Source organism: Oikopleura dioica, chromosome 2, assembly GCF_907165135.1.
Source record: "Oikopleura dioica chromosome 2, OKI2018_I68_1.0, whole genome shotgun sequence".
NCBI lineage: Eukaryota > Metazoa > Chordata > Appendicularia > Copelata > Oikopleuridae > Oikopleura > Oikopleura dioica.
The window spans coordinates 9,861,313-9,880,913 of record NC_137292.1 but is presented as its reverse complement, the minus strand read 5'-3'; the positions used below and the strand labels follow the sequence as shown (position 1 = coordinate 9,880,913).

Below are 19,601 nucleotides of genomic sequence, written 5' to 3'. Positions count from 1 at the left end.
GAGAGACGCTCAAGCCACAAATAAGCAAAGGCGCCTTGTGTGGGCAACAAACAATACTACGCGTCCTCTAGCACTAGAAATGCTTGTCTATGCAATTTTAAAGGGGAAGCTTTTGCTGCATTAGGGGTCAAGTTAGTTGAAAAGCTTGTAGAATTAACAGGAAGTCGGATGAATGGGGTAAAGTCTACGATTATGCATCCTGGGGGACCAGGAAGGTCGAGTTTCAATAGTTGCATTTTCGATTTGGGAGTCGAGTTACAGACTGATGGAAAAATGCTGCACAAAATTTTTATTCAAGTGGATGAATCTTCACTGTATTAAAAATTATTTTCGGGTATCAGTTCAGACTTGTGTTAATTCAGATTCTTTGGTAAAGGGTTTCTCGTCAATTTTTAAAACAAGATCGTGTGTTTTCTAATCCAAAATTAGAGATGCAAATTTTTGTAGAAATTCTTTCGCTCATTCGAAATTTGAAAATTCAGCTAAGTACAGCAGCGTGGCATCGCGCTCCCTGAATTTGATGAAGCGCCGGCCGCATATTGAGGGTAACTTTCTTGATTTTTTGCGCATCGCGTGGCGGTAGAGGGCGGCGGATCGCGATCGCTCAGAATTCTGCTGAGCGAGGTGCCTCCGACTCTTGCAACGCTCGCGCTAAATATACAACGCTTGGTTGGCTCACGAAATTAAAAAATCAAAATAGAGACGAGTTGAAAAGAGATTTGGCCGCAAGATGGCGAAGACTGAAAAGTACGTCGACTTCAGGAAGATTATGATGGCTGAAACTGGATTGGTAAGTGACAAAACCTCGCAGAAAAAGACATTTAGATTCAAAGTTTTAATTTATTTGGTCTTCATTAATTTCATTAAAACAAATTCTGATAAAGATGGTGTTAGAATAAAGAGAAGGATAGAAATTTGCATGTTTAGAATAACGAGTAAAAATGTTCCAAAAATGTGTCTACCGTGAAAATAGCTTGACGCGCGATTTGAATAGAACACGTGTTTTGCAATGATACGCTTTACGGTAAAGTTTACCAACACAAGTCCAAAAGTGAATGTCAATCCCCTGCATTTGTGCTGGTACTCGAGTTTCATTAGAAACAAGGACTCATAAAACTTGTTTGAAATGATATTTATTAGAATAGAAAAGTCGGACTAAAAATTTAATCGGAAGATTTTCCTTCATCAGAATCGTCGCTAAGGTCAGCAAAAGCATGAGCAAAGAGCATCTCCCGAACGCAAACTAACTGCTCTTCCTTAAATTTTGAATATGGTATACATTTTAACAAATAGAACTTCTTACCTTAGTTTTTGTCTCCCTAGCGATCATGTCGATAATTTCTCCACGTTTCGCTCTTTCTGCATCAAATGTCGTATTCATTGGGTTGAGTTCAGGAGTGTAGAGAGTATTTTGAAACTCTTTGTCGCCGGGATAAGAGAAAATATTGAAGAATCTCTCACTCACTTCGTGTACTTTGAACTTAATTATGTTCGAAAAGCTAGAAATCGCTCAGAAATTTTATGTTCCTTAAAGAAGTCATCGAACCGACCCTGGGGGTATTCCTTGTCACAGAAAAATCGAAGTTTTTCTTTCTCGATTTTATGCTTGAATAGAAGTTGACGGCGATCTCTTCCAGCCTTTTTCAATCGATCGACCTTAGTCGAGATTTCCATGGTCTTTTCCACAGACTGCTGAGAAGTTTTCTTGAAATCTTCAACAAGTGGGTCGATTTCTTTCTTGAGCTTGATGATCTCGGCTAGTTTGCCATCTTTTAAAGGCTTTAGTTTTAGTTCTTATTTTATAATAAATGATTATAATAATATAATGATAAAAAATCTGCTAAGCCCGTGGTTAATTCGAGTTCGATGTCAATAATGGCCTGTTTTATCTGGTCTCGCATTACTTTTTCGACCGGATATTTCTCAAGAAACTTATCAGCTTTTTTGTAGACTTCAATCATAGTCTTATCAGGTGTTGGGTCTTTTTTGGACTCAAACAAGCCATGACCAGAAAACATTCTCTTTTCTTCGAGTATTCGAATTGGTTTTTCGAAACTGAAGAGATGTTTTTGATTTTTCAAATCGTGAAAACATTTCATAGATGCTAATCAAAATTTCAAATTTCAGTTGCGATGAACTTCAATAATAAGTGGTTCGTTCATGTTTTCGAGACTTATAATTTCCGAGAAGGTTGTTTGGTCAACCGAAAGAAGGGATGATTTTAGCTTTCTGAGACGTGTAGTAGAACGTAGTGAAACTGGCCAATCTGTTTGGTGTTTTGCACTGACCGCAGCGACAGCGCTCTCAACATCAGCCAAAGTCCAAAATTACGTTTTCAATGAAAGTACTCTTTCTTCACTTTGTTTTCTCATCAAATAGGCGACACTCGCGTGGAGTGTCGCGGTGAGGCAAATGAATTCTAATTATTTTTCACGAAATGTAATTGGAACGCTGAATTACTGTCTCTAAAGTTCGCGTTCTTATAATCCGCAAACTCGCAACGTGTCTGCTTAGTATTCTTCTATTTGAAAAACAAGCGAATCGATCATGTTCCTGAATGTTTCCAAAAGCTCTTCCCCGATCAAAAAATATAACCAGTTCAAACTTTGATCGAATCATTCTTTTTAGAGGCTGGAAAATAACCTTTGAAAAGTAAGCTTCAATGTCAAATTAACCCGTCAATAAACGGAACGAAGATTTTGACAAAATGCGTTTCTAATAAACCCCTGTATCAAAAAGTACGCTTTGAACTTTGATCGAACGAATTTCTGCCCTTCTATCGGATCGAATTATTAGTCCAAGTAAGTGGCAGATTGAGCTTCCGAGCGTTGATTTTACAAATTTGCGAAGGCGCATCCAGAGCGAGGGAATTTTCTCGTGAATTCCGGATGCCAACGATTTTCCAAAACGAACGTTTGAAAAAAGACCGTCCAAAATGAGTGTTGTTTGGACAAAAAAAGGCCGAAAGTGGTATTTTTGTTGATCGCAAGCGATAAATTACCTCCTGAAAGTAAGACACGTGAAAATAGGGCTTTCACCGTGAGAAAAAATTGACATAGCTGTTACCGTATAAAACACGGTCCAAACATGCCCAGGAACTTCAAAGGCAAGTAAAAAAAGAGTCTCTGAAAATCCTGGGAACGGTCGAAACCTAATTTCCGGATTTCCGACTCGACGGAAAAAAATATTTTTCCACTCATCCTTCCGACGTGGTGCTGCGTTTTTGAACCAATGCTTCTCGTCATTCTAACCGACTGAGGTTGAACCAATCCATCTATTGCGCAAGGTTGAAAGAAATGAGATTGAAAATATGTTTTCGAGGTTAGAAAGGTAAACAATTTTGCTTGTTTTATTGCGCTGTAAACATTGAGAATGATTTACGGAGAAAACGGACTCAATCAAGCTCCATTCACAGCGGAAGAAACGTGTCGTTTTTGAGCACTCCTAGTTCGAGTCTTTATGTTCAACCGCGATGCTGAATTCCACCCAAAAATCTGACCGATAGTGCTTGATTTCTAAGTAGCTGGATTTTCAATACAGCAGCTCATGTTGCAGAGCTGATACTGGTCGACTCGATGCTTCAAGGGTTGTCGAACATTTTCGATAAAGATAGTACGCAAGTTCTTATCGTATTTTTCTATGAGCTGAGAAGCTAAAAATTGAGTTACTAAGTAGCACCTTGGCGCGCAGAAAAACAGATCAGCAACAAGGCAGCAAATTTGTGCTTCAGCTTTTTCAATTCACAGGTGACACACCGCAAAGAAGGTGAATTAGCGTCATCAAGAACGTCATCTGCATTTCGAGCTGGGTCACCTTGACAGCCTCTGTTTGGTATCTTCGACCACTTCCCGTGTGGTCGACGATCGGTGTTTTGAGAAGCAACACCAAAAAGGTTGAACTCCTGTAACGTTGCTAGTTCAGTTGCGCGATGAGCTGGAGCAAGAAAAATATAATATTTTCAAAGATAACTTGTCTAGGGATCACTGTTCGAATCTACAGATTACCGTATAAATTCAAATAACTGAAGGAAAAAATTCACGTGCCTGCCTAATGCGGATAACTACATACCCGCGCTTTCGGAAATCGTTCGGAAAGCGCATCCTAAACGTTTCAGGCAGGTCAAAAAGAGATTTGCCAGGTATCACCGAGGAGCTAATTTGCCGCTTAGGCGGAATCGCTTTAGCTTACACGAGTACCAAATCAGACTTTTCCACTTATTTTTCTTACGGTAAAGTAAGTTAACTGCTGACCTTTTTTCAACGAACCTTGTTAGGAAATTCACGCATCCGAAAATCTTCCTGCTGCAATTTCCTTTGTTGTCTATTGCAATTTTCTTACGCGGCGAGGGAAAATCATGGTCTCGTTATGAAGTCAGCGAGTCGCGACTTCAAACGAGGTGATTTTTTGGCAATAAGCTTTTTCTAACGCTTGACCCGCGAAAGTTGCACTAGAAGGTCCAAGAAACTCTTGAAATACTGTTCCTTCTTGTCAAGAGCCTAACTTGGGCCCTTGATCAAAGTACTCAAGGCACAAACTCTTGACGCATGTTGTCTAACAAGTCGCCAGCTTATCCTTCTTGGACATAGCGGACTTCTGACGTGCACTCGTTGCCTTCCGGCTCTGCCCGTTTAGTCCCCTTTCCGCTGAATAATCTAGCGATAGGGAAGGCCGCCAGTCTATAATACCGTGTTAATGAGCAGAACGTGAAGAGTGAATTTCAATTTTACGCTCGAAATCGCCGAAACCACCGCTTCAACTACCTACATCGTCTTCTGCAAATTTCATTGTCCAGTGTAATGAACCTTATAAAAACAAGGAGTGTAGAAGTTGTTCCACGATCGAGTTTCTGGCTTCTTCCCTTTGCGGGGAACTAGATAAGCGCCCCTAAGCCACTAATCATGATGTACGATCGAAGCCATGTGTGCCGCGCTCACTAGAATCCATGCATAACTTTTGGTTTTTCAACTTTCCGTTTTGTCAAGAAATTTTTCAGAAGCGCAATCTTGTCCAATCTTCCCACGTATGGAATTCGTGATTCAGTAGAAATTATCTAATTTCGCGTCTGGCAGTACTTGATACTGGAGAAACTCGAAACATTGCTTGTATCCAAATACATGAACAAAGATTCCAGATTGATATGCATACACTTGTTGCAACGCAATTGACGCATGTTTTCTTTCCTTGGTATTAATCTTTGTTTGACACAAAACCAGCAAGTGGTGGAAAGAGTTGGTCCTCTCGGAACGCGCCAATTTGATATCCACTCACTTCAGCCGCGTCACTAGAAATTGCTCAATCACTCGTGCTCTCAAGCGTCTTGAATTTTTCAATATAAACATCTTGACACCTCCTGGTGGTTGGTAGAATTTCATCGAATTTTTTCCGAGCTTCAGTATTTGTAATTTCCATTTCTAAGTCGGTATGAAATATCAGCGGAATGAGATTTTATGATGAAGAAAGTGGTGATTTTTGGAGGATTTTGAGTGCCATTTTCGGAGGTTGTTCACGAGTGTTATTTACAAAAAACCCTGAGGGTGGCTACTTCCGCGGTTTTCGCACTCCACCCACTACTAACCGCAACAGTGAGTCCAAAACGGGACGCAAGAATAAAGCTCAAGTGAAACTCAAAACCCCAAATACGCTTGAATTTCGGCGAACGTTACGCGTCTAGCAATTGGATTAAATTTAACCTTCGAGGTTCTTTTCTGACGTTTTTTGTTATCGAATTGAAAGGTCGAGCTGACCTCGATTGATTATTGCCGGAAATGCGCGGCGATGTGGTGGATCAAGCAAGTTTTCAGTTTCCATTTGCTTCAAGTGTTTTCAGGAAGTTTTGAGGTTTTCGAACAGTACTTGAAATATTCCTATTGAGAGCAAAGATTAAAACGAGTTTTGAAAACACGGTTTTAGCATGTTTGAAATTGAGATTTCTCATGGAGAGAATAATCTCGGCCCTGCGTAATATTATCTCCTTATGCTCCTTTGTAGATAGTTTTTGCTATTGTAGTTACAGTAAGAATGCAAGGTGATGCCGAAACCACGACACTTGTCGATAGCGTTTGAGGTCAGCCCAGGGGTCTGGATTCGCTTTGCGAATTCGCTCATGAGCGAAGCGAAGCGAAGCGAAACAAATTCGCTTCGCTTCGCTTTCGCTTTTTGTTATTTCAATTCGCTTCGCTTCGCTTTCGCTTTTTACCAAAAATTTTCGCGAAAATTTCGCTCAAAAGAAATCTTTCCAGGAATTGAAAACTTCGCCTTTTTTGCTTAGCTTTAGTTTAAACTCAAGTGGAAATTTTGCTGAATGAGCTAAGTTAGCACTTGTAAAAGCTGAGCTCAGAGAAGTTTTACTGTTTTTAAAGTAGCCAATATTCTGAGCTGCGCTGAGCTGAGCTGTCCTTCACAAAAATCATTGAGTGAATTGAGTCAATGATTGACCTGAGCTGAGCCACACAGCCTCTTCAGCTCACTAATCTCAGAAAATTTGCAATTTGAAAAATCGGAGAGGGAGTCCGAATGGAGTGGTCTCCATTTTCCTGAGTCGCCGTTTGCCCAAGATCTCTGTTTGTCCAATTTGGATTGACATTGGAAAAGTTGTAATTGACGTCGATAAACCCGGGATTGAGATTGGAAAAGGCATGATTGAAGTCGGTAAGAACAGAATTGAAGATGTTGATACCAGACTTGACGATGGATAAGCCATCATTGATAAAATATCGATGAAGCCAGGATTGGCATTGATGAAGCCAGGATTGACGTTGGAAAAGCCAAACAATGTTTAATTATCAATCTATATAAATTTATTCACATCGCCGTGTGCCCAAGATCTCCGTTTCCCAAAGTAAGGTAAACGAAGATTTTGGGAGACGGCGACTTGGGCAACTGAGACCATCGTCCGAACGAAAATGAAACCATACATAAAATGGACACTTTTTCAAATGTTAAATATTTCCGGAAAATTTTCGCTTTTTTCGCTTTTTAGAAAAATTTTTCGCTTCGCTTCGCTTTCGCTCACGAAATTTTGATTCGCTTCGCTTCGCTTTTTAGAAAAATTTTTCGCTTCGCTTCGCTTTCGCTCACGAAATTTTGATTCGCTTCGCTTCGCTTTCGCTTTAAATTTTTGAAAAATTTTCGCTTTCGCTTCGCTTTCGCTTTTCATTTTTTGCCAAAATCCAGACCCCTGGTCAGCCGAAACGTATAAAAGCCAACGAGAATGCGTAAGCCTTTTCTCTGAATATTCAAGTGGTGGTTATTCTGTAACAACTCTAGCTTCGGTGATTCGACGTTTGTTCAACTTACCGACGTGACTTGCTAGAGTAATCCGCTGCTCTACAAAATTATTATACTTGCTTAAACCTCGCTTCACAAGGCTTTAAAGACGTCCGAAGTCGGTAAGGGTGATTAGATAATCTTACTTCAAGAAAAAAAATGAAATTCCTCCGCTGCCCGGGAATTTTAACTACCAACAGCTCCAAATTGTTTTAAGGGTGCGCCTGAGCATTGCAGCACGTTTTTGGCATCGATTTGTGAAAATTCCTCAGAGTAAGGCTTAATAAGCTTTAAGTGCATTTTAGCAAGCCGGTTTTTAAGTTGCAAAAACACGGCAAATCGAATTTAAGGTCGTCTAATTTGAGGACACGAATTTGGCTTGAATTGACAGAAATTTGACAAAAAAACAAGTCGATTAAAATGACAAGTCAAATCTTAAAAACAACTTTGTAGACAAAAAATTTGAAAGCTCCTTGAATTCAAAATCAACAAGGACCATACGTTCTAGCTTCTCAATAAATCGACGATACTAAGTGGAAAAACAACGGTTTGGAAGGTTGTAAGCGGTCATGTGGGTATTTATACCAACGTTCAGTGATTTCTCGAACGAGGGTATAAATACCCACGTTCGCTCAAATGTCCGAATGCGGGTATAAATACCCACGTTCAATAAATGAAATTTTGTTTGAACGGTGGTATATAAAATAACTTGCTCTAGAAACATAACGTTTAACCTCAAAAAGACAAGTCCAGCGTTAAGGGTGCAGGACAGCCCGGTCAGCGGCCGAAGCTGGTTCTCAAGTCGGAGACAGTATGCGCTCCGCGCCTGTCTTGAAGGATTCTCCAAAATTTTTCAAGTTAGAGCTGTAAAATGAACCTTTTTGTACATCCGGTAATCGGTGTGTTTCCCGCCTTCATCGAAACAGATGAGGCTCTAGAACAGAACTGTTCTCAAAACGCCTGGAAAATACCCACGTTCGCCAGTTAGTGTGAACGTGGGTATCGAATACCCATGTTCGGAAGAAAGAGTGAACGTGGGTATAAATACCCACGTTCGGGGGGAACAGTGAACGCGGGTATAATACCCACATGACCGCATACCACCGTTTGGAATGCATGGGACAAATTTAATCCAATTTTGATAGAAGTGTAATTTTATTCAGATCAAATTTATTTTGCTTTTTTTAGACTAAGCTCACTCAAAAGCCCGTTTCTTTTTACATAAAAAAAACATAATTTGGTTTCATACAAACAGTTTCTTTGATGATAATGGAGTTGTTTATTTACAGGTGTCTAGATGGGCTCCAGAGCTCAGCGGGAATCTTCCTCACTTGAATGAGGCCAGGCGCAACGGGTAATCAGAATTCATCTCTTCATTATTTAAACAGTAACCATTTCTTTTAAATGAAAGTAATTTATCATTTTTGTAGAGAATGAAACGGGCTTTTTAGTGAGCTAAGTTTTACAGTGAAATGACTAAAAATTCGGGTACTTAAGTATGCATGAACTTGAGCATCTATTTCTCTCAGTATGTCTCTTCTGAAAGAAGTTAGGACAATTATTCCACACTTTCTGAGAAGAGGGCAAAAAATTTAGTATGTGTAATAAATTTCATGATTATCCGAGTATTTTGAGCGAGTCAGTCGGAGAAAAGAGGCGTTGCGCGCGCTCACAAAAATGAGGTCAACTTTGAACGCTAGAATAGAGGGCTAAATGTTGACTTTTTATAAATTTTAAAAGTTTCCAGAGTAGTTCGAACGATTATCTAAAACTCTGTTAAATTAGATTTTTGATACCTTGTCAACTTCCTGTTTAATTCTGTGGTAAAAAATTACCGATTTCGGGACTTTGACGCGCCGCGCTTATCGGTTTTTAGTACCGGAAGTCAGAAATACAAATTTTTCCGGGGTTTTCGGACATGCTGAATCTAAAAAAAGCAAAATAAACTTGATCTGAAAAAAATTACACTTCTATCAAAATTGGATTTAATTTGTCCATGTTAATCTGACTGTAGCAAGAATATTTTCATGCACGTTAGAACGGGCCCTCCGGCTTGGCTTTTTATATGCCATGAAGATCCTCGAAATCTGACCCAAGCTGACATCTGCTGGAACTTATGCGGGGAGAAACAACGTGCTCGAAATTATAATTCTTTGCTTGCCGTTTTTTTTGTCTGAAGCTTCTATTTTTAACGGCCCTGGAGAGCCGGCCCGGTGCAATTATCGAAATCAATAATTGGCGCTTCTTTGGACAATTTCGAGCTGCAATTATCTAATTTAAAATTAGCTGCTCAGAATGATCATCAACTCATTATATAAGCATGCGGATTTGCCACTCAAGCCTCCTGCATATTTGAATTCTCGCAAAACAGGAAGCTGACACCTCGAGCTAGACAAGAATGTTATGAAGAATCTCTTTCTTCTGTTTTTCGCGAAATTGGCGACTCTAAACGTCTGACGAGGTCGATGCAAATTGACCCGGAATTGAATTTGAATTTTAAAAAGGGCGTAAGACACGCCAACTCTTTTGCGATGATGATTTATGATGGCATGATAAATTGGCTTTTCAATTGCAAGGCAGTGTGTTGTGACCAAGAACTGGGCGGAAACAGAGTTGCGGTTTGTAGAAAAATACGATTTTCTCGCTGCAAATAATGCTTCAAACCCGTTTTTTCTCACAAGCGTCTTCGCTGAAAATTGACACATCGGAGATTTTAACTCATTTTAACGATCAACTCAAAAATCAAATCAACTCAAAATAGCAATCAACTCGTTTTCCCGGTCCTTCTCAATCAGAACTTGAGATCAAAGGCTAAAGTTCTATTCAGAAACCGTACACATCCCGGATATCCTCGGCAATACCAGAAATCAAGAAGAGCACGACATTCACCACTTCCTATTCAATTCCCCAGGAGGGCAGCCTATCAAGAATCTCTTCCAGCGAAGGTAAACACCGGAATAAACCCCATAATTGCTCTTTCTCCAGCTTTCGCAGAAGTGACAGAAGCTACCAATAGTCGCAACTATCAAACTTGTTCAGCGGAATACTTGTTAACATACTTTGTAAACTTTACATTCTCGTCAAGCCCCAAATCGCCTTATTCTATTTCTAATTTTTCTTATACAATGACTAAGGCCGAAATTTCACCTGTATCTGCTTACGCTCAGATCTACAAGAAGATAACAAGTTCTTAGAAAAAATCAGCATTCCTCGGGTCACGTTGTTATATCACTTTCAAAACATACTCACCAAAATCTAACCTTTACCGGTTTATCAGCCAACGAGTTTACGGAATCCTTTTCGTGAGAAAATCTGAATTTACCACTTGTCTGCTCAATAGACTGAAAAGCAGTTTAGAGAGCAAGTCTGCTCTAGAATCTAACCCTAACCCTAACGATAACCCTAACCCTAATTCTAACCCTAATTTTAACCCTAACCGTAACTCATCAAAAATTTCGTGCCAAAAGCTTTCTACAGTAAAGTATCAGTAATGTTGAAACTCAAGTAAGCGCATACCAGTAATACTGATAGAAATTCTATACAGATTTCGAGAAATATGCTCGTACAACCTCAGAAAATGTTCTCAAGGATGAAATCAAGCTCGGCTTTAAAAAATTACTGCTGCGGTCGCGCGTATCAAAAAATCGCAAGCGTTCAGTACTGATGATCTTCATCTTGTTCCGAGTCCGTATGCGGCACGGAAGCTGATTGACCAGTAATTGACTTTTTGCAGTTCTGGTGAAGTGAGATTTAGAAAGTGATGTTTTAGTGGTTTCAAAGAGGTGTTATATAACCCGCTTAAAAAGGACTGATAATAAATATTCCTGAAACCAGTGCGGCGTGAACATAGAAATGGCTCCAAAATATACAATTTTCACAAGCTTCGTTGCTTCATAAAATCAACGTAAAAATCGTGGAAAATTATCGATAATTCAAAAACCTCAGCTAGATCATCGGTTTTCAAAGCCCTTGAGAGTTCGTTGAATAATTTTGATTGAGGATCAATCCTCGGACACGTCGGTTTTCTTCTGATTATGAGCACCCGCTCCTTAGCGCAGCGGCTTAGAAGACGATAAGAACTGATTTCAATCGTAATTATGAGTGGAGCAGTTAACTCTAAACTCAATGGGCAGTCTTGAAAATGAGTTCCAATCAAATTGGTTTTTTGAGACACCCGCGGTTACACATTATTTACCCTTCTAGCAGACTATTTTCACGAATACTCCTCAATATTATCTTTCAACGAACATGTTAATTTCCAATAATAAATAAAATCCTGTCAGCGACTTTTGACCAAGTGGATTTATTTTTAAAACGCGGATCAATAATAGACGGCTATCAATAAAAACATACCAAAAACAGCAGCGTTAGAATCGGGAATAAAATGATAAGCGCTCAGAGCGACTATTCATGCGGCTTTTTGCTGAATAACTTCTAGCGCCAGCTGCGACCAGCTACGGATTAGATAAAAATAGCTTCCACATGTGAAAACTCAACTTCTCAATAAAAAGAAACGATAGCTTTAGAGTCTTACGCACCTTGACGGTTGAGATAAGCTATTAGAAAATCAAACAGGCTGTTTCCTCGTATGATAGAGCAATTTGAATATCAAATGCATATCCAACTTGTCCAACATGGATTTAACATTTGTTTTTAGGAACGTTTTCTGTGACGAGCTTCCCATCTATCGACAGGAAAGGAATGAAATATGCAAAAACCTGAAATAATGACCGCAAAATCTGATTTGGGGGAAAATTATAGAGTGAAAATTTCAGCGCTCATTTATCGTGAACAAGAATAATTTTTTGGAAATATTCTAAGATAAAAGCCTTAAATTTACGAAATTTTCTTTTATTTTTGGAAAGGGGTCTTTTATTGATGATTTTCTAAAATGAACTCAAAAGAGACCGTTAATAATTGAGTAAAATGACTAAAAGTGGCTAACAAAGTGGATGAAAGAGGGGATGATCTGGTGAACCCACAATTGCTAACCACGTTGCACCCCAAAAGCATCTGCTCGCCGCATTCCGGCAGGTTTTACCTTCAATGAACTAATATTTATGGTCTGTATTTACGGACGAAGTATTTAGGACCCATTAGAGGCAAATTTATTTCTGATTATCGGGTATTAGCATAACCAAAATTACGCCTGAAAAATGAAGTCTGGCAGGCTTGAAAGGTCGCTGAATTAAACGTCGAGATAACAACAAGACTCGCACCTCTTACTGCTGATTACAAGTATCGTAGCTCACTTTTTAGAAAAATAATAAGCAGGAAGTTTGTAAATCCCGGTCTTGGGGAAGTAATCACTCTTGTTTTCTGCCAAACATCCTAGGGTAATTGACGGCAATCTAAGAATAAAAAACGTCCACTTTTCAAAGAAACTGACGAGAATGGGCATTATAGTACCCCTGATTAGATTGATTGCGGGAATCAAGGCCGATAGCTAGGCTTCCCGCACCTTTTTCTATTTTCTAGGTTCTCTGGCCGAATCTAACCAAACTTGCTGGACATATGCATCAAGACAAGCTATGAAAAACTGCACTAGCCGATTTTTCGAAATGAGTCTCTTTGACACCTTTTTTGGGTGTTTTTTGACGAGAAAAAAGCACTAAAGTGATTAGAAGCTGATTAGAAGTGCCTTCCCACCAGGTCAGACGATCGAGAATAGCCTTGGAAGAAAGCCAAGGGTCCATTCTATCGACACACCAAAAATTGGTTTTGCACCTTGATGTTATCAGTAGTATCAGATGCCTCAAAGTTGACTGAAATCGTCAGATACGAAAATTCAAGATTTTCAACTTTTGATAAACGCGAGCTATGATGACGTTCTATAGCTCAAATTGAAGCTTAGGAATCACTGAACTCACTGAACCGGTTTCTACCGAACCAGCCGGTCATTCTAGCGGTTCACCGCGGTTAATCGCTTTTTATTGAATATTTTCACTCAAAAACGAAATAGAACCATGAAACGAGTCAATTCAGAGCCTTCTGGTGTTTCAACTCGAGCTAACCGGAGTTAACCGGACGGTTGATAAGGCGGTTCAAAGCGGTTCAGGCAGAAAAATGATCGGAAATACAGCAATATGCACATGAAATTGCTCCTTATTACACGACGAGCATTTTTAACATAATTTTGAACCGGAACAACAAACCATGTGGTCAATAAAGCGGTCCCGGGCGGTTCATCGCGGTTCATGCTAAAAATAGTCAGAAATATGGCAAGATGTATATAAAATTGCTTCTTATCTGAGCACGAACATTTTTAAAATATTTTCGAATCGATCGAGCTGACCAGGTGGTCGATAAGGCGGTCGAGGGCGGTTTGTCGCGGTACATGCTTAAAAATAGTCAGAAATATGGCAATATGTATATCAAATTGCTTCTTTTCTGAAAACAATCATTTTTAAAAAATTTTCAAATCGATTGAGCTAACCAAATAGTCGATAAGGCTGTTCAGGGCGTTTGATCGCGGATCAAGGTCAAAAATTAAAAATTGAAAAACAAGAAAATGATACTTTTTCTATTGATTGCGCCTGTAGGCGCGTTTATACAATTCAGTCTGCGACGGGGCCAAGCCGACCCGAAGGAGAGGCAAGGCCCGTATATACAATTCAGTCTGCGACGGGGCCAAGCCGACCCGAAGGGGATGCCAGGCCCGTTAATACAATTCAGTCTGCGACTGGGCCAAGCCGACCCGAAGGGGAGGCCAGGCCCGTTTATACAATTCAGTCTGCGACTGGGCCAAGCCGACCCGAAGGGGAGGCCAGGCCCGTTTATACAACTCAGTCTGCGACGGGGCCAAGCCGACCCGAAGGGAAGGCCAGGCCCGTTTATACAATTCAGTCTGCGACGGGGCCAAGCCGACCCGAAGGGGCGGCCAGGCCCGTTATTATAATTCAGTCTGCGACGGGGCCAAGCCGACCCGAAGGGGAGGCCAGGCGCGTTTATACAATTCAGACTGCGACAGGGCCAAGCCGACCCGAAGGGGAGGCCAGGCCCGTTTAAACAATTCAGTCTGCGACGGGGCCAAGCCGACCCGAAGGGGGGCCAGGCCCGTTTATACAATTCAGTCTCCGACAGATCCAAGCCGATCCGAAGATGAGGCCAGGTCCGTTTATACAATTCAGTCTGCGACGGGGCCAAGCCGACCCGAAGGGGAGGCCAGGCCCGTTTATTCAATTCAGTCTGAGACGGGGCCAAACCGACCCGAAGGGGAGGCCAGGCCCGTTTAAGCAACTCAGTCTGAGACGGGGCCAAGCTGACCCGAAGGGGAGGCCAGGCCCGTTTAAGCAACTCAGTCTGCGACGGGGCCAAGCCGACCAGAAGGGGCGGCCAGGCCCGTTTATACAATTCAGTCTGCGACGGGGCCAAGCCGACCCGAAGGGGAGGCCAGGCCCGTTTAAACAATTCAGTCTGCGACGGGGCCAAGCCGACCCGAAGGGAAGGCCAGGCCCGTTTATACAATTCAGTCTGCGACGGGGCCAAGCCGACCAGAAGGGGCGGCCAGGCCCATTATTACAATTCAGTCTGCGACGGGGCCAAGCCGACCCGAAGGGGAGGCCAGGCCTGGTTAAACAATTCAGTCTGCGACGGGGCAAAGCCGACCCGAAGGGGAGGCCAGCCCCGTTTATACAATTCAGTCTGCGACGGGGCCAAGCCGACCCGAAGGGGCGGCCAGGCCCGTTTAAACAATTCAGTCTGCGACGGGGCCAAGCCGACCCGAAGGGGGGCCAGGCCCGTTTATACAATTCAGTCTCCGACAGATCCAAGCCGATCCGAAGATGAGGCCAGGTCCGTTATACAATTCAGTCTGCGACGGGGCCAAGCCGACCCGAAGGGAGGCCAGGCCCGTTTATTCAATTCAGTCTGAGACGGGGCCAAACCGACCCGAAGGGGAGGCCAGGCCCGTTTAAGCAACTCAGTCTGAGACGGGGCCAAGCTGACCCGAAGGGGAGGCCAGGCCCGTTTAAGCAATTCAGTCTGCGACGGGGCCAAGCCGACCAGAAGGGGCGGCCAGGCCCGTTTATACAATTCAGTCTGCGACGGGGCCAAGCCGACCCGAAGGGGAGGCCAGGCCCGTTTAAACAATTCAGTCTGCGACGGGGCCAAGCCGACCCGAAGGGGAGGCCAGGCCTGGTTAAACAATTCAGTCTGAGACGGGGCCAAGCCGACCCGAAGGGGAGGCCAGGCCCGTTTATACAATTCAGTCTGCGACGGGGCCAAGCCGACCAGAAGGGGCGGCCAGGCCCATTATTACAATTCAGTCTGCGACGGGGCCAAGCCGACCCGAAGGGGAGGCCAGGCCTGGTTAAACAATTCAGTCTGCGACGGGGCAAAGCCGACCCGAAGGGGAGGCCAGCCCCGTTTATACAATTCAGTCTGCGACGGCGCCAAGCCGATTTGAGGTTCCGGGATTGGCCAACGCTGCCTGCGTAAAAAAAGACTGAAAAAATGACGAAAAAATGACCGTGAGTGTGCGTGTTTAGTTGAGAACAGTTCCAGTTTTATAGGGTGATAATTCTATTATTATTAAATCCTATTAGTTTAATAGGGCCAGGCTCGTTTAAACAATTCAGTCTGAGACGGAGACCCAAAGGGGAGGCAAGGCCTGTTTAAACAACTCAGTCTGAGACAGGGCCAAGCCGACCCGAAGGGGAGGCCAGGCCCGTTTATACAATTCCTTTACGGGTCGGCTTGGCCCCGTCGCAGACTGAAATGTATAAACGGGCCTGGCCTCCCTTCGGGTCAACTTGGCCCCGTCGCAGACTGAATTGTATAAACGGGCCTGGCCTCCCTTCGGGTCGGCTTGGCCCAGTCGCAGACTGAATTGTATAAACGGGCCTGGCCTCCCTTCGGGTCGGCTTGGCCCCGTCGCAGACTGAATTGTATAAATGGGCCTGGCCTCCCCTTCGGGTCGGCTTGGCCCCGTCGCAGACTGAGTTGTAATAACGGGCCTGGCCGCCCCTTCTGGTCGGCTTGGCCCCGTCGCAGACTGAATTGTAATAACGGGCCTGGCAGCCCCTTCTGGTCGGCTTGGCCCCGTCGCAGACTGAATTGTATATACATGCCTGGCCTCCCCTTCGGGTCGGCTTGGCCCCGTCTCAGACTGAAATGTTTAGACGGGCCTGGCCTCCCTTCGGGTCGGCTTTGCCCCGTCTTAGACTGAAATGTTTAGACGGGCCTGGCCTACCCTTCGGGTCGGCTTTGCCCCGTCTTAGACTGAGTTCCTTAAACGGGCCTGGCCTCCCCTTCGGGTCGGCTTGGATCTGTCGGAGACTGAATTGTATAAACGGGCCTGGCCTCCCCTTCGGGTCGGCTTGGCCCAGTCGCAGACTGAATTGTATAAACGGGCCTGGCCTCCCCTTCGGGTCGGCTTGGCCCCGTCACAGACTGAATTGTATAAACGGGCCTGGCCTCCCCTTCGGGTCGGCTTGGCATCGTCGCAGACTGAATTGTATTAACGGGCCTGGCCTCCCCTTCGGGTCGGCTTGGCCCCGTCGCAGACTGAGTTGTATAAACGGGCCTGGCCTCCCCTTCGGGTCGGCTTGGCCCCGTCTCAGACTGAATTGTTTAAACGGGCCTGGCCTCTCCTTCGGGTCGGCTTGGCCCCGTCGCAGACTGAATTGTATTAACGGGCCTGGCCTCCCCTTCGGGTCGGCTTGGCCCCGTCGCAGACTGAATTGTATAAATGGGCCTGGCCTCCCCTTCGGGTCGGCTTGGCCCAGTCGCAGACTGAATTGTATAAACGGGCCTGGCCTCCCCTTCGGGTCGGCTTGGCCCAGTCGCAGACTGAATTGTTTAAACGGGCCTGGCCTCCCCTTCGGGTCGGCTTGGCTCCGTCACAGACTGAATTGTATAAACGGGCCTGGCCTCTCCTTCGGGTCGGCTTGGCATCGTCGCAGACTGAATTGTATTAACGGGCCTGGCCTCCCCTTCGGGTCGGCTTGGCCCCGTCGCAGACTGAGTTGTATAAACGGGCCTGGCCTCCCCTTCGGGTCGGCTTGGCCCAGTCGCAGACTGAATTGTATAAACGGGCCTGGCCTCCCCTTCGGGTCGGCTTGGCCCAGTCGCAGACTGAATTGTATTAACGGGCCTGGCATCCCCTTCGGGTCGGCTTGGCCCCGTCGCAGACTGAATTGTATATACGGGCCTGGCCTCTCCTTCGGGTCGGCTTGGCCCCGTCGCAGACTGAATTGTATAAACGCGCCTACAGGCGCAATCAATAGAAAAAGTATCATTTTCTTGTTTTTCAATTTTTAATTTTTGACCTTGATCCGCGATCAAACGCCCTGAACAGCCTTATCGACTATTTGGTTAGCTCAATCGATTTGAAAATTTTTTAAAAATGATTGTTTTCAGAAAAGAAGCAATTTGATATACATATTGCCATATTTCTGACTATTTTTAAGCATGTACCGCGACAAACCGCCCTCGACCGCCTTATCGACCACCTGGTCAGCTCGATCGATTCGAAAATATTTTAAAAATGTTCGTGCTCAGATAAGAAGCAATTTTATATACATCTTGCCATATTTCTGACTATTTTTAGCATGAACCGCGATGAACCGCCCGGGACCGCTTTATCGACCACATGGTTTGTTGTTCCGGTTCAAAATTATGTTAAAAATGCTCGTCGTGTAATAAGGAGCAATTTCATGTGCATATTGCTGTATTTCCGATCATTTTTCTGCCTGAACCGCTTTGAACCGCCTTATCAACCGTCCGGTTAACTCCGGTTAGCTCGAGTTGAAACACCAGAAGGCTCTGAATTGACTCGTTTCATGGTTCTATTTCGTTTTTGAGTGAAAATATTCAATAAAAAGCGATTAACCGCGGTGAACCGCTAGAATGACCGGCTGGTTCGGTAGAAACCGGTTCAGTGAGTTCAGTGATTCCTAAGCTTCAATTTGAGCTATAGAACGTCATCATAGCTCGCGTTTATCAAAAGTTGAAAATCTTGAATTTTCGTATCTGACGATTTCAGTCAACTTTGAGGCATCTGATACTACTGATAACATCAAGGTGCAAAACCAATTTTTGGTGTGTCGATAGAATGGACCCTTGGCTTTCTTCCAAGGCTATTCTCGATCGTCTGACCTGGTGGGAAGGCACTTCTAATCAGCTTCTAATCACTTTAGTGCTTTTTTTCTCGTCAAAAAACACCCAAAAAAGGTGTCAAAGAGACTCATTTCGAAAAATCGGCTAGTGCAGTTTTTCATAGCTTGTCTTGATGCATATGTCCAGCAAGTTTGGTTAGATTCGGCCAGAGAACCTTTAAAATAGAAAAATGGTGCGGGAAGCCTACCGATAGCCTTAGCATTTTCAACGGAGAAAATTGAATTTGTAATCTTTCGGCCACGCATTTTCCCAGAGCAGGAGTAGGTCATCAGCAATCAAGCTTGATTTTCGCCCGTGTGATCCATTCAATTTTACAATATCAAATTTTAAGGGAGTGTATATCATAATGCGAGGTCTTACAGACAGATTTTCTTCATGTTTCACCATGCTTCCAGCCTTATTTCTTAAATATTTCGCACATAAAATTAACAGTATTTACGCTTCAAACATGATATTCCAATTCTAAAGCCATAAATATGCATATTCGAATTCAAACATAAAATATTTAAAATGTCGCTCATCCACGTCTAGTTTCGCTTATTATGACGTTTCGCTGATGTTGGACAGATTCATAAGCGCACTTTACGGCGCGTTTGTTTGAAAAGGGATTACGCCGATCGGTCATTTCGGCCCTCTTTATCTCTCCCTTTAGAGTTGTTTGTTGCTTCAGTCTTGTTGTCTGACATGAAAGAAGGGGTTCAAAATGCACATTTCAAAAAAGCTGCGCCTCTTCGGTATCTTCCGACGATAATTCTCCACACGTTAGAGGTAACTTCGCTTTCTGGGCAGGCATTTTACATGCATATCTGCCGAAAAAATATGTGTCAAGCGAAATTGCTCAATTTCTTACCTTTCGTAACTTATTTTAAGGTATTCTTAAAACAGGTAAAAAGTGTACAAAGATGCACAAACGCTCGCTCCTCCACTCCTTCGAACGACCACGAAGAAATATCGACAGTTTCGTGAAAAATATTCTCAACGCACCGTCGCCAAAAGATTCAGGAATGGGCTTAGTTTCTTCTGTACATTTTCTGTTAACGAACTAACATATGGGAATAGTTCGACGGTTTTTGGAAGCATTTTTGTGGCGACGGGGAATTTACATTCTTTTTTTTTGCAAATTGAAGGCTGAAATTAAAACTTTTCTTGTACAGATTTTTTACTGAGCAGCTACAATCAGTTCTGAGTCTCGTAATTACTTAAATTTCCCTCGA

General features: G+C 43.2%; 3 protein-coding genes across 3 annotated transcripts in view; 2 read left to right on the top strand and 1 right to left on the bottom strand.

Annotated features, from left to right (window-relative positions):
- Positions 1–642: 642 nt before the first annotated feature.
- On the top strand, positions 643–19,468 carry LOC145700664 (uncharacterized). Its single transcript, XM_081777982.1, has 5 exons — positions 643–790; positions 10,094–10,211; positions 11,924–11,960; positions 19,109–19,155; positions 19,258–19,468. The coding sequence occupies exons 1-5, from the start codon at positions 731–733 to the stop codon at positions 19,431–19,433; spliced, it is 438 nt and encodes a 145-aa protein (XP_081634108.1). The 5' UTR covers positions 643–730; the 3' UTR covers positions 19,434–19,468.
- Positions 1,118–1,961, bottom strand: LOC145700710 (uncharacterized). The gene is made up of 4 exons (XM_081778035.1): positions 1,847–1,961; positions 1,554–1,769; positions 1,304–1,482; positions 1,118–1,256 (listed from the first exon to the last, which is right to left on the bottom strand). Exons 1-4 carry the CDS (start codon positions 1,959–1,961, stop codon positions 1,164–1,166), a joined length of 603 nt encoding a protein of 200 aa, XP_081634161.1. The 3' UTR covers positions 1,118–1,163.
- LOC145700647 (uncharacterized) overlaps positions 4,549–19,601 on the top strand; it is a 52,396-nt gene continuing 37,343 nt past the window's right edge. The window contains exon 1 of the mRNA XM_081777959.1: positions 4,549–4,558. The gene's annotated coding sequence lies outside the window, so the exon portion shown is untranslated. The remainder of the gene's footprint in view (positions 4,559–19,601) is intronic.

Bases quoted from the DNA above. Each gene is read 5' to 3' on its own strand.
- LOC145700664 (XM_081777982.1), top strand. From the start codon at position 731: ATGGCGAAGACTGAAAAGTACGTCGACTTCAGGAAGATTATGATGGCT. The intron at 11,961-19,108 runs GAAAGGAATGAA...ATTTCAAAAAAG, and splicing joins AGCTTCCCATCTATCGACAG to CTGCGCCTCTTCGGTATCTT. The intron at 19,156-19,257 runs GTAACTTCGCTT...ACTTATTTTAAG, and splicing joins TAATTCTCCACACGTTAGAG to GTATTCTTAAAACAGGTAAA.
- LOC145700710 (XM_081778035.1), bottom strand. From the start codon at position 1,961: ATGATTGAAGTCTACAAAAAAGCTGATAAGTTTCTTGAGAAATATCCG. The intron at 1,483-1,553 runs AGGGTCGGTTCG...CGAACATAATTA, and splicing joins CTGTGACAAGGAATACCCCC to AGTTCAAAGTACACGAAGTG. The intron at 1,257-1,303 runs GTAAGAAGTTCT...TCAAAATTTAAG, and splicing joins CTAGGGAGACAAAAACTAAG to GAAGAGCAGTTAGTTTGCGT.